Genomic DNA, 20371 nt, shown 5'->3' on the forward strand with positions numbered 1-20371 from the left:
ACATGGTTTGTGCTGACGGTACTGTGTTTTGCAAAGTGAATTACAGGCTGCTGAGAGCACAGAACCACTGAGATTCAAGAGACAGTCTGTGTCATATTAATAATTCTGTTGGGCCTGCAGTTTGTGGTCATATAGGCCTAGTGAACAAACAGAAATATGCATTAATATACATACATTTAGTTTCTTTTTATAAGCTAACTTTGACACTGTGTTTGGTACTGGTTCACTACTCAATGTCCAACGTACAGCTGAGAGAAAGTACATTACATGAAAGTACATTAATCTAACCAACTACAAAATGAAATATTCATCATTCTCTAACAATGATTTTTACATAGCATGTGATTAAGCAGTGCTGCAGGAGGATGTCAAACAGCTGAGGACAGTGTCCCCTAGTGGACATCCCAAATAAAACCCAAAGTACTGTCCAAAACTGTGTAAAATGGAAACATTATTACTACAAGATTCCTAACAATGAAATAAACAGCATCAGCCAGTGTAAAATTATCTGAATCCCTGGCAGTTATTTTCCTGCATTTTCATAAGTGCATTTTTCTAATGCATATGTATGCATATCGGTGCCTGCTTAAGCCTAAGAGGAGATGCTGGAGGATGGAGTCAGTGATTTATTCCTCCCAGATGAGCTCAGCAGATTCTATCCATCATTTTATAATTGCCATGGCACATGCTCTTACCCTGGAAAAAACAACAACAATGTACACAATTCCTATAGAAAACACTTTAAAACACCATTTAATTATCCTTCTCAAACATGTCACTGCTCTATAAGGTAGCTCACAGACATTTTTCCATCTCAAATACAGTAATAAAAGCAGCAGAACTGATTTGTTGCAAAACTGTGATGAACTGAAAAAAAAATCACAATTAACTAATTCACATAAAACAACTGCTATCACTAATTGTAATGTCAGTGCTATTACTGACATTTCCTATTTAATTAGGGGTAACACCACATCTCTATTGCAACATATGGGACATTAGTATTGTTTTTATTCTAGGCCTGCAGATGAATGAAATTAATATAGTGTAGTTTAATGTAGGATTGATGAGTTTAGTTTTTTTTGTGATAAATCTTCAATTGTAGGCTAAGCCCTACACTAGATTAAAGAGGATTATTTATCTAAAACTCGACCATCATTTCTGTTGCCAAGTAAGCATGTTGAAGGACTACAGATCCATTGCCAGTGCCATGCTTCTAATTATCGATTTTTCATCAGCTTTCAACCCAATGCCTCCTGCTAGCATCAAAAATAAATAAATAAAAATTCTAAAACACAATTTTGGATCAGATGCTCTGGATCATGGATTCCCATGCAGCCTTCACTGATGGTTGATTGTTTCTGCCAGGTGAGGAAAAATGATCTTCGGCATACGTTAAAGAGATAGTTCACCCCAAAAGGAAAATTCTGTCATCATTTACTCACCCTCAAGTAGTTCCACACCTGTATGAATGTCTTTGTTCTGCTGAACACAAAGGAAGATATTCTGAAGAATGTGGGAAACAGAGCAGTTCTGGGGCACCATTGATTTCCATAGTATTTTTTTTCCTACTTTGGAAAGTCAAACAGGAGAGCCATAATTAGGCCATAGCCAGAATTAGGAATCCAAGCCATAATTAGGAAGCAAATTATCATAAAGACTTGAGGGTGGGCTCTTGGTCGCTCTTAAGCAATTACCTGGAACCATCAGAATGGGTTTATCTGTTCAGATCAATCCTTAAAAAATTAAAAAGACAGGTTGAATGAAACTACAAATTCGCTTTCTGGCAGTAGGGGGCGCTAATAGAAAAGCAGAAATACAAAGCTTTCCAAAACTCAAATTAAACTGAACCATTTGCCCCTGCTGATCAAAACAGTATAAATGAAATGAAATTCAGCTCAAACAGGCATAATTACACCTTTTAAAAACCAACTGCAAAAAAATGCAGCCTAAATGAAAATGTAGTCTATTAAATGTATTCTACAAATAATGAAATGCCGTTAAATATGAAGGTAATTATTAATCTCTTAATAACAAGACTCACTTGATGAATCATTCAGCTTGACTATTTGTGACCGTAAAAAAAATCAGAATCCAGAACCTCATGCTCTGTATTCTTATGTTTAATGATGTTTGATAAACACCATAAATACAAATCTGAATGATTCACTGACAGACGCACACTTGTCGCCACCTACCGACGGAATGAGTCTCTGAAGAATCCCCAGGCCAGTATGTCTGGAATGCTGAAATACACATACAATAAAACAAAACTATAAATACATTTAGATATCTTCTAGTTATTTTTATCTACCCTAACTTAAAGTGATGCTCTCCTGTCTTCAGAAACAAACCTCCAAATTAAACCATATGGTAGCTTTCAATCATTAGGGACAGAAAGGTGTACACAACAAAAACCTCAGACAAATATTAATGCATTATCAATATATTTTAGCTCAACCACATAAAAAATATAGTGTCATTTCTGTGTACAAAAATGTACATTTCTTTCTCTCTGGACTTAACAGTCTAAACGTTCACTGACAGCAGTTACAATAACGAAAAAATGCAATCAAACAATACATGACTGATCAGTTCTGAACCCATTACATGGCTTGTTGTTGTATTTACAGTAGCTCAGCATATCACTGGGGTACAAAGATGCGTGGCCATTTTTGCAACTGCAAGCTTTGTCATTCATGCTCTTTTAGTGCATAAGACAGGTAGTGCACACGGCTTTCCACACCAGCCAAACACAACAGACAGTCATGATACAAAAATAAGGCTCTGTATATAGTCACTTTTCATAACACATTCTTTGTTCCAGCAAAAATACAGTCCATGACAGTCAGTGCGTATGCAGCGTGGTAGTACATTCATTTTTCCACTAATAGGGACAACTAGTAGGATGAAAACACAATTTATATTCAGTAGACATTTTGGACTAATAGGCCAGTGTCGACAGGCAAAATCTATAATATTCGGATGAATCTCATTAAACTTGTCAAGAAAGTGTCTGGGTCATATCATATATACATCACACCAAAATTGAAAGAAACAAAACAATCAAAAAAAAAAGAAACTTATGGTCCTAATAAAATGTTGTTTTTTTTTTGTTACATTATTTTCATGATAATTAAGCATATTTCCCTGCAATTTTAATTATTGTAAAACAAAACATCTCATTCTGTGTCTTTCTTTAAAATGTATATATTATAGTATTTGTTCTATATAAAAAAAGAACGGTACTGTTTTTGTTTTATAAATAATGACCAACTAATGAGAACCCCTTCTGAAAAAAACTTACATTATCTCCATGACAACTATGTAATATTAAACTATTAATGTAGCAATTATATTCTTATTAGTTACTCATTTAAAAAAGTAACCATTCTTTTTCTTTAAATTCTGCATAAATTACAGGTGATGGAATAAATACTATAATATATACACATTTTATTATTTACATAATATATAAACAATTTTAGTATTACAATAATAAAAGCTGCAGGGAAGTATGCTTATCTGTCAAGAAAATAATGTCACATTATTTTGCTTTATGCTTCATTTTCTGTTTATATTTTTTACTTTTCATTTTGGGATGAAATGCAACCTGAAACTATTTTCAAGAGAGAGGGAGAGGAAAAAATGGCCAGATGTCTACAGAGTCTAGCAGGTTCTTTGAACCACCAGCCAACATATTGCTGAAGAATCAAGAACCACTACATGCACATCTATGGGTGTCTGCTAACCTTTACAATCAGCTCTCACCGAGGTCTTCATTTAAGGCAAATTTCCACTTCAGACACTCAGCCAAGAGTGGACTACAGTGCCTGATGATATAACGCAGACCCAGCTAGAAGACAAAAGGAGACTTCCCCCCCCCCGTGCCTGATTTAGTGCTGTCAGTGAGCACCTCTAAAACCAGCCGCAGCAGCAGCACCAGGCAAACATGCCCAGCATCTAAAGCAGCGTACAGTATAGCGGCAGATTCTCACGACCGGCCCACCATAAACAAGTCCAACAATGTGTGCGTTATGATCGCATGTCTGTTCCTTCAGCTGCAGATTCAAACGGTTTCATTCAGCCCGGCACAATTTCCTGCCCTTAAACGAGGATCTAAAAAGTTTCCAGCTGTCCTCTTCAGGAATGCCGGCTGGACCTTTTTGGTTTGAATTTCTTGCATTTCTCTTTCACCTCCAAAATGTTTTGTCATTCAGTCACACTGTCCTTTCTGCGTCCTCCTGTGGGGCAAATTATATGAAATTCAGTTTATGAAACAAATCTTTCAGTCAGTGCTCTTTTAATACCACACACACTTCGGCAAGATCACAGGAAGAAAGTTTTAAAAAGAGACCATTCTGAACCATAAATCTGTTCAATCTGCTAAACTGTGCACAAATAAGCTCAAAGCTGCGGTATGAATTGGTTACAGCACAAATTTCTTGATCAACTGTTTAATATTTTTACAATTACTGGAAAATATGAATTAAAAATTTCATAAATTACATTTAAATTCTAACCAATTAAATATTTTAGAGCTAAAGGAAACCAGAAAAAAATATTCAATACATTTCCTGACTGATCAATGACTTCTCTATTTCCATGGTTTTTAGTCAAGATTTCCATAAATTTTCATGCAACTTTAAAGATTTTATTAATTCCCTTGACTGTGACTTTTTCCAATTGTATTAATTTCCATAAGTCTTCTACAAGTTTTTACTTCAGTATTGATTTTCCTGAGACAATTTTAATCATTTCCATAAATGTTTGGTGACTTTTATGATGGTATTTATTACCACGACATTCCTGACTTTTTAAAATTTTATTCATTTGCATAATTTTTCTGTGACTTTTTACGTTAGTATAGATTTTCAAAGCTTTCCTGTGGTTTTTTTTTCTTCCACAATTTTATCAATGTCCATTAATTTTTGGTGACGTTATGATAGTATTAATTTAATTTCCATGACTTTTCAATGACTTTGTCATTTCTATGATTTTCTGTGGCTTTTAAATATTTTAAGATTTTTATTTCCATGACATAGGAGTTCCATAACCTTCCATATTTAAAAAAAAAAAATTCCCTTTCTAGGTTTTTGCCCCAAATATTTCCAGGTTATCCTCAACCGTGGAATGCCTGTTACAAAAACATCAAGCGAAATTTCTTATTTTTGCCTTCACAGGAGTGTTGCTCGTAGCAGCTCAACAGCAGGCTTCATGCAGGGCTACGAGAGCACATGCTGTATTTCAATCACTATTCAAACAGACAGCTATTTCTGTCTCATATCGATTTTTTTTGCCATTGACAGTTTGTCAGGTCAACTTGCAGTAATGTATGAGTTGTCTGTGTTAGAAAAAATCAGTACCAAACAAACGCTTGCAATGATGCCATCATGATGTGTATTGCTGGAATACACACCTACATCCAGCTTCATTAAGCACAACCATAACAAGCCGATCAGAGTCCAGCCTGTCTCAGCGTACCTGTGCTCAGGGGGTCAGAGAGGGACACTCGAGTGATAGATGTCCAGGGGGATGAGATTGGGTCCGGGGAAGAGTGGAGAGGAGAGAAGGAAGGTGAAATGGAGGGTTGATTTAGGAATTCTGTGCATCTATACCTGCGGGGGTGAGAACCAGCGCCTGCAAGATGTCCGAGAGAGAGATGATGCCCTCGATGCTGGAGTTATCATCCACCACTACCAGCCTGTGCACCTGCAGGACACACACACACAATCAGGGGCCGTTTGATATTCGATGGAAAAACAAACAAAATAAAAACCCTTTCATATTGAACTCTGACCTCCTCAGTTTTTTAATAATTTATTTGCACTGTAGTGAACCTGTGGCATGCTGTGGACGATTACCACAGAGAATACATTTGAATCATAAAAAAAGGACAGAAAAAAGCATTAATATAATGCGAGTATAACGGAAGCCAAAGAGGCAAGCATACTGAAAGGTTTAGTACTTGGTAAAGTACTTAAAGGAATAGTTAACTGAAAAAATAAAAATTCTGTCATGAATTACTCACCCTCATATCGTTCCAAACCTGTAAGACCTTCGTTCATCTTTGGAACAAATTAATTCTCAAAAAATGGTTGCAGTCTAGAGCCCTTAATGGGTTACTCTGCATGACCATATTTTAGATTCCTTAATCCGACCTAAACCTAAACTTAACAACCTTATGAAGTAGCAAATTAGGAGCTTATTGAGGCAAAAGTTGTACTTATTAGTTAGATAATAGTGCGAATTGGACCTTAAAACAAAGTGTGACCAATTCTTTATAATGAACAATTAAGTCTAAATTGTCTGTTTCAGGTGGGACTTCTTTTCTAGTGGCTGTGTTATCGATGTAATTTCTGTGGCTGACATCTGCGCCATGTAAACAGTGTTTTTTTTAACTGCTGTGAGTAAATCTCACCTCAGCTTTGACGATCCTGTCCACTATAGTCTCCACGGTCTCGTGTCGATAACACTTCATAACGCCCTCGAAGTACTGTGAGCGATGCAGCAGCGCCTGAGTCACGGTGATGTCCAGATTATTGTAGGTCTTCTCAGCAGCCAGGTTCTACAGACACCCACAACACTAATGAACACAGAGCAACCCTCACAGACACTACACAACTAAGCATCTCAATAACTCCGTTTAAATCCCAATAATACTGCTCATTTACAATTAATCAATAGTAAATATATCAATAATAAATGAATAAATATTTGGTATGAACAACTGTTGCTTTGAACATGGTGACTTTCACATTTAATGTTCTAATCTGTATTAACAGGCCTTATTAAAGGGGACCTATTATGCAAAAATCACTTTTATAAGGTGTTTGAACACAGTTGTGTGGCCGCAGTGTGTGAAAACAATCAGCCTATAATGTTGAAAATCCACCAGCTCATTTTTGAATAAAATCAATAAATCATAAACAGTCTCTCCAAACCAGCTGTTTCAGATTCTCCCTCTGTTCACGTCACCGAGGGGAAAAAGTCCCACCCATTTGTGACACCCTCTGCTCAATTAGCATAAACACAGCCCTGAGTGAGAAGCAGCGGTCCGCCATTACTGGAGACATATACAATGTCAGCCCCAAAGAGGCTTTGCAAGTGTTGTGTTTTGGGATGCACTAATGAACATAGGAGTCGCCATAATCTCCCCTCATCTGACACTGTGGTTATATTTCATTTTCAAAGGAAATCAATCTGTAAAGTCCCCTAAATGTTTAGGAATTAATACCAACGGGTGGTTTCCACAAAAAATATCAAGCAGCACAACTGTTTTCAACATTGATAATAATAGTGTTTTTTGAGCAGCAAATGAGCATATTAGAAAGATTTCTGAAGGATTGTGTGACACTGAAGACTGGAGTAATGAAGCTTTGCATCACAAGAATAAATCGCATTTTAAAATAGAAAACAGTTATTTTAGATTGTAATAATATTTCACAATATTACCGCATTTTTGATAATAAAAAAAGCAGTCTTGGTGAGCAGAAGAGTTTCTTTAAAAAAAACAATCTTACTGACGCTAAAGTGTTGAAGGGTAGTGTATGTGTACAAATTTCTCCTAGAAAACGCTCAGTCATAAGACAAGCACTCAAAGTGCAAAAACTAATGAAATATTTTAGAATAGAGAACTAGAAAAAATATTCACTGTAGACTCGCAACAAATGTAGTATAACTTACAATGACATCAAATTTGGAGTAAATGTCCACAACCTTTCCTTTGGGAGGAAAAATATGGAAAGCAAATATGAGACATTTGACTTAGAAAGACATGTACAAGGATTTTTTGTTTCTAAAAAGGGCTTGAGAGAAGAATAATTCAAGTACATGAACTGATAGGAAAGTTAGCAATATGTGTTGTTGTTACCTGTAACATCCACCACCGGCAGGGCAGACACCCTCCTCTCCACAAACATGCCCAGTGCTTTAATAATGGGTGTATCTGGGTGAATGAAGGCGATGTTGCTGTATGTGCCAATGCCCAGCTCCTCCAGAGACTGCCTCATGAAGGCTGGTTTAGGCATCTCACACACCTACAAGACCACACACCATCAGCATGGCTCAGGACAATTACTCCTCTTCTGTAACCTTTTACTAGTTTGATCTGTTCACAACAACTGCCATTTATAGACGCATGATAACTGTACGCATAAAACGATCAGTAAGCTAAAAGGAAGTAATATACTCACAAAGAGCTGCAGAAACTTGAGGATCCTCTTGTGTGTGAGGATATAAAGAGCGTTTCCTGTGACTGGATCGATCACTGGCAAACGATGGATCTTATTTTTGATGAGTGAGTAAACAGCATCAAATATACTGGGAAAAAACAGCAAAGAGTTACAAGAAACCAAACATTTAAAAAAATTCTCTGCAAGCTCTGATGCCACACAAGTGATCGTGGTTGAATCATCTGAAATAAAAGCTGAATTTGTCTCAAATTTATCTTGAAACAATGTTCCCATAAACCAAAGAGTGGCTAAAGCATCACGTAAATGAAGAGGATAAACACAATCTACAAAAACATGACCGAATGTCTCACCTTGCATCTGGACATATGTTGACTAAGGGTTTAAAAGTTTCCTGCAAGTACAGTTCTGTTGGTATAAGCAGAAATCAAAAAAGTCAAAGCCTTTTAAACTAAAAGTTCTATAATTATTTACTCACACTCATGTCTTTCCAAACTTTTACTTTGTTATTTTCTCCATAAAGGACATGGGTGTGCATGAATATACACATTTTGGGTGTACAGAAATGAGTTTAGGGAGTAATTTAAAAAATAAATAAAGGCAAATGAGTGTTAGCAGTGGTGAAGTGAAAAAGCTGAAAATATTTACCTCTCCAAGTCTCGATTTTATGCTCCTCCAGCTCATATATTTGCACCTGAGGCATATAACACAAAATATGACTGAAAATTTTACAATGGACAAATATCCCTCTTCTTAGGTGAACATTCATTTAATTACATGCAATGTCTTCAACAAGCTGAGGAGAAATGCCATGGTAAAACATTTTTTTTTTTTTTAAATTAAGAATTTGCACTTTTGAAGCCATTTGAAGGTAGGCCTAATTTCAGGTCAAACCCCCACGAAGCAGCTGAGCAAAATAGCACTGACCAGCAAAACAGGTAGTATTTGAGTTTCTGTGATGTCTGAAACCTTACCAGCGGCGATTTGTAGTATCTGTGCAGTATGATGATGAAGTCTGTGATGGTTAACATTCCTATTGAGAAAACATCATTAGAGGAAAAGCATGCTGACTCGTATCTGGGCTCACAGAGAAACTATGCCCGCAGATTTTGCAGAATATGCATCTAATGTCCTTTATGTATTTGCTGTGTTAATTTAAAAAAATTGACAATTTAATCATGATTTCGGTTACCAACAAGTACTCCAAGCTGCTTTCTTGTAAAATATCAGCACAGAAAATTAGATAAACATCAGCATATTCCATCTATGCCTGCTTATAAATATCATCAATTCAAAACTATCCAGACAGGAAGTAGGCAGCAATGAATTTCAACCAATTTGGTGTATGTTATTGTTAGCTGCTAACCTAAGCATGTCCAATTATGTTACAGGTGAACAAATAATGACCTGAAGCAATGCTTTTATTAAATTACTGATTAAGTTTTTAACAATAATTTTAAGACAGGCGGTTAAATGGACTTGCAGAATTAAATGAGTTAAACATTTTCTGTCTGCCTGACCTAAAAAACACAACTCCAGTGAAAAGAATGACAGAAATGCAGGTGAGAGCATGTGTGTGCATGTACATGTGTCATTGCTTACCCACAAAGCTTTGCTTTTTAGTTTCCCACAATGGTGCAGCTCGAACTCCATTAGCAACCAAGGCAAAGAAAGCTTTCTTAACCTAACAGAGAACAAAGGATTCACATTACAATGCGTGCCTTTAAAAACACTTCTGGAGGAACTGGTGGTGTGAGCCAAAAATCACAGGAGACACAATGAGCTGGGCACCAAAAAAAATAAAAATAAAAAAGTCCACACCTGCCAAAGACAAATGAACTGAGAAATTTGGCCTTAAACAATTCTTACCGGCCATAAAGTTGCATTTTGTATTGATTAAAGAAGTTTATTCCTTATAGCAATGCAATTAATAAGCCATTTCTCTGCATAGCAACAAACAGCACCATTATCAGTTGTGACGTTTGCAGACGTTTGAGTCAAACTATTGAAAAGCGAAAAAAATTTTTTTTCAGTTTTATAAAGTATGATTGGGAAAGGAGCTTCATAAATAAAAATGTATTATTATTATCCTTTAAACTTTCTTTTAAAGGTTTAATGCAAAGAGTATGCCATATACTAAGCATCCTAGATAAACTTGAGGTAGATGGCAAAGATGTTAGACTTTCTTCAGTAGATTCAGGTTTATTTGTGACTTACATCAACAACGGGTTCATTCTTCATTTGACTTGAATGATGTGATTTCTATCGGCCAACTGGAACATAACTGTTTTATTTACTCACTAATGCCATTATTTACTCATATTCGGCACATTTTGGACCCATTTGGAACATTTCTAACACAAAATCTCTCAATTTTTGGCCATCCCACCAGTTATCCATTAAAAAAATTAACTTGCATTTCAATATAAAGGCAGTTCATATAAAGGCTTTTTTTCAATTTATGGCTCATAAACTGCATTTTTATATCACAATGCATACAGGCATAACATTTCCTCGTTTCAGAAACTTTCATTCACAAACAAGTACAATAAGTACAAGCATGAAATTCCACAGATCTTCTGAGCCTTTATTATTTCAAACTAGCCCTCAGCCAGCGGAAAGTCAACAGGTTAATAGGTTATAAGGGTGTGTTACCCCCAAATCTAATAACGGCACATACCTGCACATGATTACTGATTAACCCTGACAAACTTAGCTTTATGACTGCTTCCCATACACTTCAAAGAGATCCCATCCATTTCAGTCACCAACTAAGATTTATTTACTGATGAAACATTAACCACAATCACTTACACATCATGTGTTTAAACTACAACTGGGAAGCAAAACTGAAAGACAGCATCTGTGGCTCATACTAAAACTTGTGTGGGCAGAAAAGCATACTAGCTTTACATTTTAGCATGGTTAGTAATATACGGTTCAAAATATGCAACTTTATGCATATATGGAATGACCTAGACAATATGCAACATTGGTCTCAAACTCAGTTCCTGGAGGTCCACAGCTCTGCACAGTTTAGCTCCAACCCTAATCAAACACACCTGATCCAGATCAAGGTCTTCAGGATTTCCAGAAACTTCCAAACAGGTGTGATTTGGAGCTGGTTGGTGCTAAACTCTGCAGAGCTGTGGCCCTCCAGGGATTGAGTTTGAGACCACTGATATACAATAAAGTAAACAGCATGCAATATCGTATCCCACAGTGCAATGCGTTCAACTTGACCATTTTCAGTGTGATGAATGAACTTGATGCAATTACAGCTGTGCTTTTAACATCTCTATTATTTGATCAGACTGTCGAAAGTTACACAATTGAGATAATCCAACATGATGATGACTGAAAGACAAACATAGAACGATGTGACAATACACCATACTACTACTGTTTGAAATGTGTATCATGGAATAATTCCTGCACTTCATATACGATTTGTTTTAAACATATAAAGCAGTATACAGAGTAAACAGATTAGCATGCAGTAAGCAATATATTCTATAACAAAAACACATAACCATAATCTTTTCACTTTCCGTTCTTGTGCTAGAACACAGAAAACATTTAAGATGTACCTGTAATGTAGTGTCAAAGACCACTAGTTTGGAGCTGGTGGGGATGAGGTCATAGCACTTGTGGGATTTCATAAAGCGCATGTAAATGTCACTGTCTGGCTCTTCAGCAGCTGAAAACAGAAGAAATCATCAGAATCATTAGTGGCCATTCTCTAACACTGAAAAATGTGACATGTTTTGCATAAATCTTTAAAATTTTAATACAATATACAATGCAATTCTGTTATGAAATATACCCATTAGACTCACAAAACCATACAAAAATACTACATACAACAAACCTATTTTTAAGAACAGGCTGAAAATTAAACTTAGTCATTGACCATAAACTTGCAAAGAGCAAATGAAATAAAATAAGCAAGCAATGCAAAACATAAGTATAACCATTTACCTTCATTATCAAGTTCAAGTTTATCCAGCATGCCTTCAACAAGTACGCAGCTCTAAAACACAAAGACACGGCTCATCAATCACATGTGAGACCCTATTAGATCCTATGGCATGGTAGCGTCCATTTATAAAATCTGCTTATCTTCAAACAAGCAGTCTGGTCACCACATAGAAAGCAGAGTGATCTTAAACTTGTAATGTTCTCCAGGCAGAGCTTTCACTAAAGGATTTATTACGCGCAGTGGTGAAATATTAATAGACGGACACCCCCGCAAAGGTGACAGTGGAACATCCCAATCTGTCTGTTTTCTGAGCGCAGGTAGAGTAACTGCTTCATATGGAGCGTATAATGCAAACACTGGGTCTGAAGGGATAACTGGGCTCTAGTTATAGCTCTGTCGCTCTCTGCTGGACGACGACGAAACGAAAGCGAATCGACTGATCGAGCATAAATCGCCTACATAGTCAGCATTTTGAGCCAATATACATGGATCATAGCTTAAGCCGCAGGAAATAAGGTACTTTCTATTTTAAGATATTTAATCAAACCAGCGAATCTTCCAAAATTCCTACGTAAGCCTGGCTGTTCCCGCCATAAAAACTAATAAATAAAATGGCCTAACTTACTCAAAGTAGGGTGGTTTCATCAAAAACAGACACTTATAGTCCTCTGGAAAACAAGTGTATTTAATTTGTCTACTAGTAATGTTCAACAGTGTGTCTGATAGGTGGAAATTATATTTCAAACATATTTATTTTATATTTTTAAAATAAAATAGCTTATTAATAGACTTATTTATCTTGCTAAGGTAATTTTATATAACCTAAATACTGTTAAATCTATCAATGTAGTGTAGGGCCTTTGGTAAACAAGTGCACTAACTTTTGATCAAATCTCTTTTAGGGGAAATTGTAAATAACACCACAACTGGCCTGGGGTGTCATAATTGGATTAAAAATAAAATCATTGTGTATAAATAATTTACAATAAATAAAATAGTTGCGGTGTATTCACAGCTTAATAATATTTGATAGATCAGCACATTTTAAGATTACAATTGTGTCTGCAACAGGTGTAAACAGTATAATGCACACATAAAATGCACCTGAAAAGTAGGAAAAATCAAATCAAGTACTATATATATATATAAAATCGCCTTTAAAGTTGTCCAAATGAAGTTCTTAGCAATGCATATTACTAATCAAAAATGAAGTTACGGTAAGAAATTTATAAAATATATTCATGGAACATGATGTTTACTTAATATCCTAATGATTTTTTGGCTTAAAAGAAAAATCAATAATTTTGACAAATACAATGTATTTTTGGCTATTGCTACAAATATACCCCAGCGACTTAAGACTGCTTTTGTGCTCCAGGGTCACAAATATCCCTCAGCTGCAATATTAGCTGTAAAATGTAAACTTTCCATAATAAATACTTTGCAGTGGACTTCCATAAAACACTGTCCAGCACATACTGTACTGTACAAAAAAAAAAAGCATTTGCTCAACAATTAGTTGTCATTGAAAGACTTCAAACTTTATGTTAGGTGTAGAAAATGAGCAAGGACTTTTGTCTTTTAATAAATATGCCATCGGTCAATTGAAGGACTAAAAATTTAATTAAAATGACTGCTTCACAATGGGACAGGACTATACTTTAGTAAATTCCAGAAAGCGCATGTGAAGTCGTTCACTCACCTGGCGTGAGGTAGAGTTAAAGGAGTACGAGGCGATAGGGGGTTTGGTGGTGGAGGAGCTCAGGCTGAAGCGCTGGCCTGTGTCAGGGGGAGACGAGAGAGAGCGGGAGCGGCGTTCCTCCACCCGCTCCACTGGACTGGGGGTCTCCACAGTGAAGACCGGTGGAACGGGACTCTGTGTCGGGGTGGTGGGTGGAGTGGAAAGCCCAGAGCCTGTGAGACACATCAGTACAGAAGATGATGAAGTACTGAATTTGTAAAGTTGATTTAGTTCAGTAGAATCATAATTCTGATGTGAATTTAGGAGAGCTTATTTTGTGAAAATCTAAATTTGTAGCATCATAGGAACGATTGACAGGAAAAAATAAAAAAATAGAGATATCTATTCTATCTTATTTATCTTCTGCTAGCTTTCCTAGCTCAGCTTGGTCTCAGTGAGAGATGCTAAATTCTGCCAGGATTGGTCAAATAATCGTGGCAAAGCAGAAAACAGCTGCATTGACAAACAACCGACTGTCAATCAAGACATTAATAGTATAGTGTACTTCTGAATAAGTTCCTCTGCTGTCACAAAATAAAAAAATATATAAATAAAAGAAATACTAATAAATCACCAAACCCTGACTTTAAAAATGAAAAATAGAGATTTTAATTCTTCACACTTGCATGTATTTTTTTCTTCAAATACCAAATGTAATTTTGATAATGTTTAAAAGTCTCTTATGTGTCTTTAGTGTCATTCTTCAGAAATCGTTCTAATATTCTGATTTAATATTGATATATAGTGAAAGTAAAATATAATGATAGAAAAAGAATAGCAAAATAATACTATTTATTTGAAATAGAAATCTTGTGTAACACTAGACAAGTCTTTACTGTCACATTTGAGCAATTTAATGTGTCCTTGCTGAATAAAAGTATTAAAATCTTCCTGAGACAACACTTTTGAATGTTAGTGTATAATGGAAAAAAGCCAAAATTGTGGTTGCAGCACTTCAAAGAGTGAAGCTTATCCTTCTATAAAAGCAAATTCAAAACTAAAATTATTCAGTACAAATATATGCATTATTTGGGTTTTAAAGTTGTTCTTTTTGAAGTAGAAATACCATTCCATGTACCGATGTCATTTTCATGAGTGTAATTTGTGGCATGTCAACAGTCCTGTTCTGGTAGCCATGCAGAAGTTACAGGGTTTATTGATGTTTATTTTAGTTCCAAGGGGGAAAGTGTCTTAATGTAAATGCAAAGCCTAAATTATTTTCTGTCCAAAAATTATGCACAATTTTACACAAACAGAGCTTTAGTATTTAATGCAGAGGATTCCTTTGATTCAGATTTACTGTAGAGTTAATCACTCCTGTTTAGAGCTGGATTCATCAGAGATACCACAGCAAACAGGTGTCTCTCCAGCCCTCACATAACCCCTTATGTACTGCATGACACAAGATGTGGACTGATATATTACTGTACCAGCCACCATACAGCCACAGCATGATCAAAAGCACATATGCTCTGAGGAATCTTTAAATCTGAAGCATCGTTAGAATATCAGTACATTCATTCAGCAGAGGGTTGAAGCAGCTGGACATATTCAAGTCAGGGTCTTACTCATGTATCTCTGCTATCGAGGCATTTGGCTATAGCATGTCACTATGCTTGATCTACGGATGTTTCACAATGAAAACCTTCTGTGTTGGACTGACAAATATGTACGGCATGGTCTGGGCTGTATGCAACATTGGACAGTGATTTAGAAGATGGTAATCCATCATTAGATTATGAGACAATATGGTTTCATTTATGAAATGCGCTGTTGTAATCAATTCGTTTTCTGTAGAGATTAGCCCTGGCAAGCCTCCTCGTTTTCTGGGTGTCCATTTGAGACTGGGGTCAGGCTGGCATCAATTAATGCTGGTGTCCCACTAGCTAATTTTCAGCTGTTCATCATTCATTAACTCCATTTACATAGTCATTCAAGAATCAAATTGAGTCAGTGCGCACAGTCATAGCTCTCGGCGGGTGGGCATTAACAGCCCCAGCTGGGTGTTGATGGCCCTGTCGACACACCAAAAACATCCAACTTGCCTTGATATTATCATTCATTCATTGGGACAGACTCTCCTGGTCTTGGCAGCCAGTGACCAATAAGTTGACAGAGGTCAGAGCAGTGTTCATTTCGTTGAAGAATAATTTTCGTAATAATTGTCGTCAACGACATTTTTTTCACCGACGACAACGAGACGATGACAAACGAAAACTCCTTTTGAATGACAAAAACTATGACGAAAATCTATTGACATTCGTCAGCGAATAAAAAACGAGGCGAAAATGTTAGGGAGGGACGATTTGGGAAGATATTCGTTCAGACCATAGTTCTGTAGTGCGTAGTTAGGAGGTTAAGATGCATACATATGAACCGGCAGGACATAAGCTATAATACACTTGCTGCACGTCTCATAAAACGTTCAAAAATGTCAATATGCGGGAGTAAGAGAAGAGCAGACATATGGATAAATCTGACGACGCAAGAGAGAACTCGATTCGGTCCGGTTTTCTGAGCACAGACACTAGATATGTTTCCATCCACCTATTTTTATGCGCATTTTGGAATATCGCATAAAAAAAGCGCTGGATGGAAACGCTAAGATGCGCATAAATTCTAAAAATGCGCATAAAAAAACGTATGCGCACATTTGAGTAGAATACATTTTTACATAACCACTGGTATTTCATTAAAAAGAATTATATAATGGAATTATAAAGGGAACGTTCACCCAATAATATGAATTTTATTATTATCATTTATGTACCTTTGTGTCATTCCAAACCTTCTGTGGAACACAACAGAAGATACCGTATTTAAAAAAGATGTCAGACTTGAAATAATTAACTCTAGCATTGCGCATCCTTGTATTATATATTGCACAGTAGGGCTGCACGATTCTTGCTAAAATGTGAATCACGATTTTTCTCCATGGGAATTGAGATCACGATTCTCTTACACGATTCTCATTTTTTCAACCAAAATGGATTGCACTCAAGTACAAAAACTCCCCCCAAAAAAACCCACAGGACATTCAGTATAATAAAGTGCTGGAGTAACAAAAACTTGTCTCTTTTCTTTATTTTAGACCCCTTAAAGTGAATAATTTTAAAGCTTTAAGTTGTTGAACATAAGAGAACATTAACAATAATAAATAAAAAATATTCACATTCACACGGGGTGTCGGCGTCAACGCCTCTCGTTTACTTTGAATGGAGTGACGTCAAGCGTTGCTGAACTGAATTGTGGGTCCCTCGCGTCGCTTCACTGGCATTGCACGCGGCAGAAGTTGAAAACTTTTCAACTTTTCAAGCGCCAACGCAGGCGTCAGCCAATCAGATCGCCTTATGCAAATACCCTAGCGCAGACACTAGCCAATCCCATTCATGCAGCACCAGAAAAGTATGTGATTGGCTGTTATCACTGTGACGGCGCGTCAACACCATGGTCAGCACCAGAGCCGTTGAGAAACAGAGTTGCGACACTCCCATAGGCTTCCATAGGAACTTAGGAATGCGGAAGTAAAGCGTGTCATGGAGCAGCCAATAGTTCCAAACAATTGTATTGCATTATACTATGTTTTTACTCCTCCATAGTTAAACAAGAAAAACCCATTAATATTATTTCCATTAAACTCCACAGACAAACGTAGTTACTTTGTTGTTGTCTGACCCGATTAATCCCATTCAAATCTATGGACAGCGCGGAGCTGTTTGGAACTATTGAGAGCTCCACGAACCACGTGACCGCGCGGCGGCGAGATCAAAGCGTATCGCAACTCTGTTTCTCAGCGGCTCTGGTGCTTCAGACACGCCCTCCGTCAAGCGTTGATGCTGACGCCCCGTTGAAGCAGCGCTGCACAGAATGATCACCGTATGATATCAAAGTACCGCAAGAGCGATTTGAATGCATAGGATCTGACTGCTTTCTTACCGCTCTCGTCGTACTTTAATGTCATACGGTGATCATTCTGCGAACTATTGACTCCGTTTAGGTCTGCCGCCTTGTTACACGTCACGTGAGTGACAGCGGACCATGGCCAATGAGGGAGATGAGAAAAGTGATAGAGATTTATGATTGATTGGTGAATTAATAGTGTTTTGTTATTGTGTGAGTGTGACCAATAACGCGTGAATGCAGCATGATCTGAATGCAGGGAAATACACTGAAGTGAATCGCCGTCATTTAGAAATGAGATCGCATTTATGTATGAATCGAGATCGTGATTTTTTCCCCCGATTAATCGTGCAGCCCTATTGCACAGTACTATCAAGTTTTTTCTGGACTTTTCAGACTATAAAGTTAAGATGTGCAATGTTTCCATGAATTGTCCAATGCATGTGAATATACACATCTAGCTCTAAAATTTAAAGGAACACTCCACTTTTTTTGGAAATAGGCTCATTTTCCAACTGCCCAAAAGTTAAACAGTTGAGTTTTCGTATTGGGTTCAAGTTTGTCACACTAAATGCCAAAGTAGATTTTGTTTTTTACGCATTTGCAATGGTCTGCATACAGTGTGTGTGATGCAAATTTATCACCAGAATAGTATGTGCGTACTGTATAACTTGGTTTTGCACTAATCAGTTGTTCCTCAAGGTGGCAACACTGGCCCAGGCCATTGTTTCACAGTAGAAACCAAAACTAAAGAGACAGAACAACAGCAACAGCAAAATACAGGACAACAACAACAGACTCCCATTTGGCAAGCGCTTGTGTGAGGGGGTTATGAGAGAACCACAACAAAATTAAAAGAATATAAAGACTTTTTTTTATCAGTCATAACTTAAGATGAAGCTTTCAGGAGTGCATGCGTCAACTGCCTGCGTTTACACACTATCAAATGGAGAATACTTTGAAAGGCTGCGTGTTCGACTGTATGCATATGCATAAAAATCTGAAGTATACTTTACACTTAATTTGTCATGTTGACCAACAGAAAGCTGCTTGGTTTGAACTTAACGTCTGTGTGAACTGTTCGTCATACATATTGACAATAGACAATGGACCTTTTTACCTGCGAAATTTGGCTACTGTGTCCAACACCTTAGGTCTCCTTCATAACATATCCTGTCTCTTCATGAATACAGTACAAGATTTCTCTGTCACCCCTTGATTTATGTCAGTAGATGCGAGGAGCTTATAAGTACAGTTACCGTATCACTGATGCCACATTAGTAGCAATACATGCTGAAGGATGCTTGTTGGATGAAGGTACAGCACAGTAACTCACCTATATTGCTTTCTATTAAGCTTGGACCAAAAATACACTTCTCATATAAAGTATATGTAGGTAGTAATCATTAAAGGTCAATATGTGTGCAGGAGAACATGAGTTTGGGATCCTAACCATCTCCTGACATTTAGCCAGATTTAACCAGCTGGCTTAAACCTGTTTGGTGTGTTGCTGCGCTAGCTTCTTATTTTAGCCTTGCCACTGCTACACATTCCACAAGGGCAGATAACACTCACTCACAGCACAGGGTCTGCTTGGACTCAGACCAGTTTGACTCCATTCCATGGCAATGTTAGTGAAATGTTTAAGTGATGGATTTCGGTTTTACGCTATTTGATGGCACCATTTATTGTGAGACCTAAAGGATGAACGTATGCGTTACTTCAGTTCAATTTTAATGATGCAGTGATATAGTATGTAAGAAGGATGACCCATTTGAAGAAATAAATGCCATCTAATTTAATTGTGTGCTTGCTGGTTTACATTATATTTTTATCCTAGTCAGTTATTTGAGTAACTGTCATGCTACAAATGAGATTGTTCATATCAACACCATCCTGCATGATATTCCACACAGCACATCCTTATAGCTTTACCATATTAACCAGATTGAGCAAGAAGATTATTGAGTAACATGCTTCCAACAGCTGGAACTTGAGAAACGGAGGCCTCAGTGACCCTTATTCAGTCAGTCAGGAATCATACTGGCCCTGAAAAATCATCTGTCAGTCACAGATCTAATCCTAACCTTTATCCTAAGCCTGAACATAAATGCAAACCAAATTTTGGATTCAGCTGACAGAGTAGCGAGGCAACCTGAGCTTGTTTGATTTGCGTCAGGAACACTATTTCATGTGACACACAGCGAAGCCACTCAGGACACCACTGCGACTCTAATACAACACTCCAGTCAGGCTGACATAATGTGACCCATCATATGATTCCGCGCATTTGTACGTGCATCCAGACTTAATGGACATGCAAAAGATCCAAACAAAGTAATACAATGAGACAAAGTAGGTAAGGTATAAGGTAAGTTGTTATAAGGCGTTGTTTTTCTTTAAAGTTGGAGTGTGTCATTTCTTTGCTACTATCTGCGCCATACAGTTTTGCAGAAATATTGGCTTTCAAACTGATTTCCTAAACAATCCCTTTGTCTGCCGTTGGTCAGCCAACAGATAGTCCCGCCCCAAATTTAGGCCATTTGGTTGAGCCAA

The 20371-nt window shown here is 37.0% G+C and overlaps 2 protein-coding genes across 7 annotated transcripts in view; both read right to left on the reverse strand.

Annotated features, from left to right (window-relative positions):
• The window catches only part of LOC306846144 (tyrosine-protein kinase JAK1-like), an 830156-nt gene that overhangs the window by 498616 nt on the left and 311169 nt on the right, over positions 1 to 20371 (reverse strand). The window lies entirely within an intron of this gene.
• The window catches only part of LOC306845611 (5'-AMP-activated protein kinase subunit gamma-1-like), a 36483-nt gene continuing 18544 nt past the window's right edge, over positions 2433 to 20371 (reverse strand). For 2 of the 6 annotated variants that reach the window (XR_013781996.1, XR_013781997.1), the window contains 14 exons: positions 13877 to 14088; positions 12174 to 12225; positions 11783 to 11892; positions 9795 to 9876; positions 9167 to 9225; positions 8841 to 8886; positions 8546 to 8600; positions 8196 to 8322; positions 7874 to 8039; positions 7687 to 7724; positions 6422 to 6568; positions 5619 to 5712; positions 3564 to 4244; positions 2433 to 3150 (listed from right to left, as the gene is read on the reverse strand). Coding sequence is in view for 2 of the 6 variants with exons in the window: in XM_079378512.1 (XP_079234638.1) it covers positions 4213 to 4244; positions 5619 to 5712; positions 6422 to 6568; positions 7687 to 7724; positions 7874 to 8039; positions 8196 to 8322; positions 8546 to 8600; positions 8841 to 8886; positions 9167 to 9225; positions 9795 to 9876; positions 11783 to 11892; positions 12174 to 12225; positions 13877 to 14088 (1220 nt within the window). In the remaining 4 variants the exon portion in view is untranslated. Of the gene's footprint in view, positions 4245 to 5419; positions 5713 to 6421; positions 6569 to 7686; positions 7725 to 7873; positions 8040 to 8195; positions 8323 to 8545; positions 8601 to 8840; positions 8887 to 9166; positions 9226 to 9794; positions 9877 to 11782; positions 11893 to 12173; positions 12226 to 13876; positions 14089 to 20371 lie in introns of all 6 variants that reach the window. The other 4 variants (XM_079378512.1, XM_079378513.1, XR_013781998.1 and 1 more) reach the window with 2 other exon arrangements.

This window comes from Barbus barbus (assembly GCF_936440315.1).
Source record: "Barbus barbus genome assembly, chromosome: 26".
Taxonomy (NCBI): domain Eukaryota; kingdom Metazoa; phylum Chordata; class Actinopteri; order Cypriniformes; family Cyprinidae; genus Barbus; species Barbus barbus.